This window comes from Colobus angolensis, unplaced genomic scaffold, assembly GCF_000951035.1.
Source record: "Colobus angolensis palliatus isolate OR3802 unplaced genomic scaffold, Cang.pa_1.0 Scaffold293, whole genome shotgun sequence".
Classification (NCBI taxonomy): domain Eukaryota; kingdom Metazoa; phylum Chordata; class Mammalia; order Primates; family Cercopithecidae; genus Colobus; species Colobus angolensis.
The window spans coordinates 2,481,792-2,491,230 of NW_012116188.1; the positions used below are offsets into that span (position 1 = coordinate 2,481,792).

Sequence of the window (9,439 nt, forward strand, 5' to 3'; positions counted from 1 at the left end):
TTCACCGTGTTAGCCAGGATGGTCTCGATCTCCTGACCTCGTGATCTGCCCGTCTCGGCCTCCCAAAGTGCTGGGATTATAGGCTTGAGCCACCGTGCCCGGCCTGGAATGCTTTAATAAAAATAAGCCACCGAGATATTTAACTTTGAAAAGAATCAACTATACAGGTATGCTATTCATTCTGGCTTCATTTTTTTGTCACTTTTGAAAACAGCATGCATTTTCAGAAGACTCACCACACTGTGCAAATTGCATAGGCATCTAACCTATATTTTTACTAGACAATGTTAAACATTTTATAAGAAGAATATTTTTGCCTGTTTTCAGCCGAAGCAGGCAGATCACGAGGTTAGGAGATCGAGACCATCCTGGCTAACACGGTGAAACCCCATCTCTACTAAAAATACAAAAAATTAGCGGGGGGTGGTGGCGGGCACCTGTAGTCCCAGCTACTCAGGAGGATGAGGCAGGAGAATGGCGTGAATTCAGGAGGCAGAGCTTGCAGTGAGCCGAGATCACGCCACTGCACTCCAGCCAGGGCAAAAGAGCAAGACTCCGTCTCAAAAAAAAAAAAAAATTTTTTTTAAATAAAAGACGATCAGTTAGCAATTACTCTGTCTCATTAAAATTTATGTATTTGTCATTTTTTTGTATTTGCCTATGCACATTTGTACTGTCACAACTGTATTCAGTGTTTCCACAATTTTGAATTGTTTTTCAATGAATATTACACTATTCATATTTCTAAGGTATTTTCATAGTATCAGTATTATAAATAAAGACTTTGACTTTTATGTAATCTTAATCTGGTTTGGGGTTAGGATAAAATTTACATTTTTTTTAAATTGAGATTTTTTTATATGTTCCAGAAAAATGTGTGAAGCACGGGCATTAATTACTACTTCAAAGTTTGAAAAAAAAATGGATGTATTGAGTAATGTATTTTGGGAATTGAATTGACTAAAAGAATCTCAATTTTTCCTGAGTTATTGGTCAGTTAAAACTTTTCTTGTTTATGAACTTTTAATTTGTGTGGAAAATGCCAATTTATTTAAATACACCTTCACATATAGTATATTGCTAAACAATTGTGCATAGTATTTCATTTTAATTTTTTAACACCTTTTTTGTTTAATAAATATTTATTACTGTATCCTGCCTTTGTAATTTCCAACTTTAATTTGTATTGATTTTTGCTTGTTTAATTTATTATTGCTTTAAAAGAGTCAACTCATTTACTTTTCAACTTTTCTTTTGACCTTTGTTTTATTTTTATTATTTTTTTCAATTATCTGTATTTGAACAACCTGATTTCTTTTCCTTTCTCTAAAAATAAACATTTACAAAGCTCTGAATTACTTTCAAGTTCTGCTCTGGTCACAATAGTTAGATGTTAATATGTAGTTTCTTCATTTTCTTTTTTTTCTTTTGCAACAGGGGTTCCCCACTGTTGCCTAGGCTGGGTGCAGTGGCACGATCATGGCTCACTGCAGCCTCCATCTCCTAGGCTCAAGCAGTCCTCCCACCTGAGCTCCCCAAGTAGCTCTTTTTAAATTGGCTTTTACTTTTGTCCATTAAGATGGTTTTGACCCCACTTCTAGACACCCTACCAGCAAGAGTCCCAACTGGAAAACCAGTGAGGGATAAGGGAGTGGGAATACTGAGGCGGGGGTGGGTAGGGAAGAAAGCACTATCTTGGTGTGGGGGACACGGTGCTTAGGGACCAGTGCTGGAACATTTAGGATGATGGGATATTTCAGAATTAAAACTGGATTCTTTTCTGGATGCCAAAGAGGCAAATGTGGAATGTCAGGATATCACCTGTCATTATACGGATACAGTTCAAAGCAGAACCTTCCTGCAAACATGTAGGGATATGAGGCATAGATATTTGTGCTTTATTTTCGTTTTTTTGGAGGTTGGAGAATGGAGTCTGGCTCTGTACCTAGGCTGGAGTACAGTGGCGCTATCTCCGCTCACTGCAACCTCTGCCACCCAGCTCACTGCAACCTTTGCCTCCAGGGTTCAAGAGATCCTCCCGCATTCAAGACATTCTCCCGCCTCAGCTTCCTGAGTAGCTGGGATTACTAGCATGCACCACCATGCCCAGCTAATTTTTGTACTTTTAGTAGAGACGGAGTTTCACCATATTAGTGAGGCTAGTCTGGAAATCCTGACCTCAAGTGATCTGCCCACCTAGGCCTCCCAAAGTGCTGGGATTACAGGTGTGAGCCACAGCGCCTGGACTGTTTTGGGTTCTTTTCTTCTCTTTTTGAAAGTGCAAAAGTTGTTAGGAATTGAATAGTTTTGCCTAAAGGAGCCTCTACCTGCAGAGAAGCTTAGGCTTGCAACCAGTGAGAAAGTGGCTTATGCTAATAGGTATATAGCCTGGGCAACAGCATAAAAACTCTGTCTCCAAAAAAAAAAAAATGAAAGTATTGTAAATTATGAAAGACAGAATAAGCATCTTCAACAATAAAAAATGAAAAATAATAGAAACTATACTCCATAATTACAAAACAATAACTGTTAGGTTGTTAAAATTTTTGTTACAATGTTATATTGTAAATAAGACACCCTCAGTATATATGCAGAAAAGATTATATTAGTATAGGAAACAGCTGTGATTGTAGATCTATAAACTAGAGAAATGCTAATCAGAAATCGGTTTATCAATTAGAAGAGAGAAGAAATTGAGTAAATGTAGAGTCTATAATTTAAAAATATACAATTTTTAAATTAAATACATTTATTCAAATATAAAAATAAAAATTTATAAATATGCCAAAAGAAATATTGCTGGTTTATAATCAGGTTCATAGGAACTAACAGAGTAATTAGATGAGACAGTGTGCAAATAATTATTTTAGTAAAAATATCTAACACTGTACCTTCCAAATTAAAAATATACTTCTTTTTTAAAGGTCAACAAAAAATTGTTGTGCTTCACATTTTTAAAATTTATCCTTCTTGTAGCATAGTTTGAAGTTAGGTAGTGTAATGCCTCCAGCTTTGTTCTTTCTGCTCAAGATTGTCTTAGCTATACTGGCTCCTTCTTGGTTCCGTCAGAAATTTAAAGTAGTTTTTTCTAATTCTGTGAAGAAAGTCAATGGTAGCTTGATGGGGATAGCACTGAATCTATAAATTACTTTGGGCAGTATGGCCATTTTCACGATATTGATTCTTCCTATTCATGAGCATTGTTTGTGTCCTCTCTTACTTCCTTGAGCAGTGGTTTGTAGTTCTCCTTGAAGAGGTCTTTCACATCCCTTATAAGTTGTATTCCTAGGTATTTTATTCTCTTTGTAGCAATTGTGAATGGGAGTTCACTCATGATTTGGATTGCTATTTTTGGTGTATAAGAATGCTTGAGATTTTTTTGCACACTGATTTTGTATCCTAAGACTTTGCTGAAGTTGCTTATCAGCTTAAGGAGATTTTGGGCTGAGACGATGGGGTTTTCTAAATATACAATTATGTCATCTGCAAACAGAGACGATTTGACTTCCTCTCTTCCTATTTGAATACCCTTTATTTCTTTCTCTTGCCTGATTGCCTTGGCCAGAACTTCCAATACTATGTTGAATAGGCGTGGTGAGAGAGGGCATCCTTGTCTTGTGTCAGTTTTCAAATGGAATGCTCCCAGCTTTTGCCCATTCAGTATGATATTGGCTGTGGGTTGGTCATAAATAGCTTTTATTATTTTGAGATACATCACTCCTAAGTGGGAGTTGAACAATGAGAACACACGGACACGAAGTGGAACACCACATACTGGGGCCTGTCTGGGGGTGGGAGAGTACAGAAGGGATAACATTAGGAGAAATACCTAATGTAGATGATGGGTTGATGGGTGCACCAAACCACCATGGCACGTGTATACCTATGTAACAAACCTGCACGTTCTGCACATGTATCCCAGAACTTAAAGTATAATAAAAATAAATAAAATAAAATAAAATTTATCCTCCAAGTGAAATTACTATAAGAAGATACATCTAACCTATAAGTAAATAATCTACTGTTTGGAAAAGTTAACAAACTTCTCAACACACAATAGAATTAAGGAAGACAGGGTGGGCTTGGTGGCTCATGTCTGTAATCCCAGCACTTTGGGAGGCCAAGGCTGGCAGATCACAAGCTCAAGAGATTGAGACCATCCTGGCCAACATGGTGAAACCCCGTCTCTACTGAATATACAAAAATTAGCCCGGTGTGGTGGCATGTGCCTGTAGTCCCAGCTACTGGGGAGGCTGAGGCAGGAGAAACGCTTGAACCCAGGAGGCAGAGGTTGCCAGGAGCCAAAATCCTGCCACTGCACTGCAGTAGGAAATTAATAACAAAAGAGAGAGAGTATGGGGGTGGGGAGTGTGTGTGTGTGTGTCTGTGTGTGTGTGTGTGTGTGTGTGTGTATGTGAGTGAGAGAGAAAGAGAGATTATCTCTGCTGCTTCGGTGGAAAAGCAGCCTCACCTCCTCCTGCTGATCAGGGTATATTAATCCTGCCCCATTGGTGATGTATTTCTTGTCTTTTGGTTACTGGACCCAAGGAATCTAAAGCCCCCCCACAGATAATCTTTTTTAGAGAGCAGGACTTGCCTGCCTTCCAGATGCCAGAGCTGCAGGGATGAGAATCTCAGAAAACCTTAGAAGATTATTGGGCGCATTTGTAACTGGGGACACTAGTGTTGCTACCTCTTATTTTCCTGTAGATTCTTCCTATGGAGGAAGAACTACTATATAAAGATCTGTGACTGAATATGTATAAAAGATGATGCCTTCTGCTTTCAGAATGTCTCCTTTGGCATAGTGCCGCCCTTGCATCTTAAGAATGTTTCCCCAGGGCTCCATCATGAGTCCAACTGCTTCTTTTTTCTTTTTCTTTTTTTTTTTTTTTAGACAGAGTCTCGCTCCCCAGCCAGGCTGGAGTGCAGTGCCTCAACTACAACCTCCGCCTCCCAGGTTCAAGTGATCCTTCTGCCTCAGCCTCTGGAGTAGCTGGGACTGCTGGTGCCCACAACCATACCCGGCTAATTTTTGTATTTTTAGTAGAGACGGGGTTTCACCTTGTTGGCCAGGATGGTCTTGATCTCTTCACCTCGTGATCCACTCGCCTCGGCCTCCCAAAGTACTGGGATTACAGGCGTGAGCCACCGGGCCCGGTCAAATTAAGACTATATATAGATAGATTTTTTTCTTGAAACCTACAGGGATTTAAGAATCATTAGTATATTGAGCAGGAAGAAACAAGATGGTGGCTGAAGGTGATCCAGAGTAGGGCCCCAGCGATTCGGATTGAGCCTTCTCCCTCCACCCGCCCGGCCCCTCGGGCCTCCCTACCCCGGCCTGCCGCCCCCACTGCGCCCGCCCCTTCCCGCCCGCTTTCCCTTCTCCCCCCATCTCGGCTTCAACCTGAGGAGCCGGAGGGCCTGGCCAACCAGGTAGCCCGCGGCTCCCGCTGCGGAGCGCTCCGCCCTGGCCCCGCAGCCGCCGCAGCCGTCGCCAGCATCCGAACCCATCCGGGGCTCCGCTCGCGGTAACGCGGTAGCAGCCGGGGCAGGTGGGCCGCCGCCAGGCTGAGGTGGCGCCCAAGACGCGGCTGAGCTCGCCCAGGGTGGGCAGCAGTAGCCAGAGGAAGCCGCCGCCGCCAGCACTCCCAGCCCCAGCCTCCCGGGCCGGCGGGGGGCCGGGCGACGAGGCAGGGACACGAGGCAGGGACAGCCGCCTGGCGCGGAGGGCTGTCGACAAAGTGGTACACCATGACCTCGAGAGCGAAGAGGAGGCAGGACGGTGACGCCCAGGAGACCCAGGAGTGTGAGGACAACTAGGAGGATGAGAGGGAGGACGACGACGATGACTCCGATTACCCGGAGGAGTTGGAAGACGAGGACGAGGACGCCAGTTGCTGCACGGAAAGCAGCTTCAGGAGCCATAGTACCTACAGCAGCACTCCAGGCTGGAATGCAGTGTTGCGATCTCGGCTCACTGCAGCCTCTGCCTCTCAGGTTCAAGAGATTCTCCTGCTTCAGCCTCCTGAGTAGCTGGGATTACAGGTCAGTTGCTCTCCCTGGAAGGAGGAGTACTCTCGGATTTTACCTTGAAGGAGGAAGAGTTCAGGCTGCCAGAACTGGACTAGCACTTTTGAATATCCCCAGGAGAGGTCCCGTGAATTCCTTGGGAAGCTCTGCCTTGCCCCCACCCAACCCTACCCCACCACAGCAGGCCGCTGGAGTCCTGGGACCACCCGGGTCTGCGGCCCAAATCCTCCCTCACGAAAGGGAGGGGAGGGGTATTCTGGCGAGGAGGGGTGGGAAGGGGTGCTTGGGCGCGATTGTGACATCAGATTGCTATGGTGACATGGAGCAGATCTAGACCCGAGCCTAATAAAGGTGGAATAAATAAAGGTGTCATAAAGACAGGGCGGGGCGCACGCTTATAAGGGGCACTAGGGTCTTGGGGCTGCCAGAATGGCTGCGGCTCAGTGTGCGGCGCCAGCATGTGTCATGCCCGGCTGCGTTTCTGAGGCCCATGGCCCCTCCTCACGTGGCAACTATTGTGGCTACTAGTCAAGGAGGTTCAGCCTCTGGAGTGGGTCAAGGACCCGCTCCAGCTGATCTCTAACCGCCCCTCCTCCCCGCCACCCCCGCAGCCGCCTGAGCCCTGGTCTTCCCGCTCCTCCCATCTCCCATGGGAATCTCCCCACGCGCCTACTCCCCCGGCAGACCCCAGGGACTTTGATTACCTGGTGCCCTCTGCTTCCTCGCAGATGTCAGCCCCACCCCAGGAATCGACTGAAAATTTGGTTCCATACCTGGACACGGATTCAGCTGGAGAGCTGCCCCTGGGGTCAGAGCAGTTCTTGGCTGCACACCAGGATTTAAATGACAAGTTGACTCCGCAAGAAAGGCTCCCAGAGGTGGTTCCAATGGTGAATGGGGATCAGAACCAGACCCTAGTTCACCCTCCTCGCCTCAAAAGTAAGTTTCAAACTGCAGATCTAGATTGGGGTGCAGGTCATCAGGCAGATGAAATACTTGTTCCACTAGACAGTAAGGTTTCAAAACCAACCAAATTTATTATTTTGCCCAAGAACCTGAAGAAAGATTTAGCTCAGCGTTGGAGCCTTGCTAAGATTGTTGGAATTCCACACCAATTATCCAAATCTCAGCATCAGAAACAGACTTTGCAGGCTGAATATTTGAGTATAGACACACTGTATCCCGGCAGCTGCCTCCAGAACTCCGGGTTAACTTGGATGAGCCTCCAGGGCTCCCTGAGCAAGTTGGACTTTCTCAATTCCATCTAGAGCCTGAAACTCAAAATCCAGAGACCCTTGAAGACATCCAGTCCTCTTCACTCCAGCAAGAAGCCCCAGCGCAGCTTCCATAGCTCCCTGAGGAGGAAGAACCTTCTTCAACCCAGCAGGGGGCCCCAGCTCGGCCTCCAGAATACTCTATGGAGAGTCAAGCTCAAACTCTACCGAATCATGAGGTGACAGTTCAACCGCCAGGTGAGGATCAAGCTCATTATAACTTGTCCAACATTACAGTTAAACCTGCAGATGTGGAGGTTACCATAACTTCAGAGCCTACCAATGAGACAGAATCTTCCCAAGCCCAGCAGGAGGCCCCAATTCAGTTTCCAGAGGAGGTGGAACATTCTGCAACCCAACAGGAGGCCCCCAACTGAGCCTCCAGGTCCTCCTATGGAGCATGAACTTTCCATCATTGAGCAGGAGCAGCCAGCTCAGCCTTCTGAGTCTTCTGAGGAGGTTGAATCATCTCAGACCCAGCAGGAGACCTCAGCTTAGCCTCCAGAAGAGATGGAACCTTCTGCAAACCAAGAGGAAGCCCCAACTGAGCCTCCAGGTCCTCCAATAGAGCCTGAACTTTCCCCCAGTGAGCAGGAGCAGCCAGGTCAGCCTTCTGAGTCTTCTGGGTAGGTTGAATCTTCTCAGACCCAGCAGGAGGCCCCAGCTCAGCCTCCAGAACATCATGAAGTCACAGTTTCAACTCCAGGTCACCATCAGACTCAGCATTCAGATTTGCCCAATGTCTCTGTTAAGCCTCCAGACATGCAGCTCACCACAGGAACAGAGCCTAGTGCAGAGGTGGGAACTTCTGCAGTCCACCAGGAGGCTACAGCTCAGCTCTCAGGGCCAGGTAATGATGTAGAACCTCCTGCTATCCAGCATGGGGGCCCACCTCTGCCTCCAGAGTCATTGGAAGAGGCTTTACCTTTAGCAATTCAACAAGAGACTTCAGTTCAATTTCCGGAACCTATTAATAATGAGAATCCCTCTCCAACCCAGCAGGAGGCTGCAGCTGAGCATTCACAGACCGCTGAGGAGGGTCCAGCTCAGACTCCAGAGCTCCCTAATGTAGTTGTAGCCCAACCTCCAGAGCATTCAAACCTGACTCAAGCCACAGTTCAACCTTTGGACCTGGGGCTTACCATCACTACAGAATCCACAATGTCCTGAACTGCAGGACAGTGGAACGGACCCTGGAAGGGGGAGTGGGAATGGAGGAGACAAGAAAACACGAGAAATGGAGACAAGACAAATAGCCTGATCAAGTCTCGTTTATTGAATGCAGGGTCATGACTTATATAGGCTGGCAGGGGAAGAGGTGGGGCCAGGGCGGTGACGGGTGGCCGGCTTTTCTCAAATTACAATTGCGCATGCGCCGTGGGTTTGTAATTTTCCCGGGCACGGGATCGCGCCTGCGCCCTAGGCTGCATATCTTCCTGGGCGCGAAAATGCGCGCGTGCGGGAAAAGTTTAGGAGCGCGCGGGAAAAGCTTTAGGCGCGCGCGGGAACAATTTATAATAAAGAACCCGGAAATGTGCCATCTTGTCTCCGCTTTTGCGGAGATCAGGCAACAGAGGTCGGCTAATTCCGGGCCTCGTGGCTCCGGACACTCTTCCTGGGTCCGGGTTGCTTGTATCCCCAGTGGAAAGAGGGATGCTGTCTGCCTCTCACATACTGAGGCTTAATTCACTTTTGTCAGTCGAATGTTGTCACAAGACCTGTTTGCCTGCATTGTCCTCCCAAGGATCTGGAGTGTCCTTCATAATTCCAGGGAGTTGTCGTTTTCTTTCTTGAATTAAAGCTTACGGAGTTGATCCTGATATACTATCTTGCTATTTCGAAATGGCCAAGGCATGCTAAAAGCCTGTAATCTGCCATCTTGGAAAAAAATGCCATCTTGCATTCTTAAGAGATATGGCACTTGGTATTGATACATGGTGCTTCTACATTGCTGGATTCACTTTGAAACAATATATATATTTTTGTATCTACATTTATATGTGAGACTGGTATAAAGTAATCATCTACTGTATTTATGCAGTTTTAGAACCAGCTATATTAGTGTTACTAAATGAGTTGGGAATTTTTCTTTTTCACTATTATCCAAAAGAATTTATATAAGACATGAA

At 45.9% G+C, this 9,439-nt stretch overlaps 1 protein-coding gene and 1 pseudogene across 2 annotated transcripts in view; one reads left to right on the forward strand and one right to left on the reverse strand.

Moving 5' to 3' along the window:
- The window catches only part of LOC105516895, a 68,646-nt gene extending 62,715 nt beyond the window's left edge, over positions 1-5,931 (reverse strand). The window contains 1 exon segment of the mRNA XM_011949242.1: positions 5,411-5,931. Coding sequence (XP_011804632.1) covers positions 5,411-5,931 — 521 coding nt within the window.
- Positions 5,932-6,465: 534 nt separating this feature from the next.
- LOC105516886 overlaps positions 6,466-9,439 on the forward strand; it is a 7,165-nt pseudogene continuing 4,191 nt past the window's right edge. Inside the window, exons 1-3 of the transcript XR_001002570.1 lie at positions 6,466-6,926; positions 7,089-7,769; positions 7,941-8,457. The product of XR_001002570.1 is annotated as a leucine-rich repeat-containing protein 37A-like (transcript). The remainder of the gene's footprint in view (positions 6,927-7,088; positions 7,770-7,940; positions 8,458-9,439) is intronic.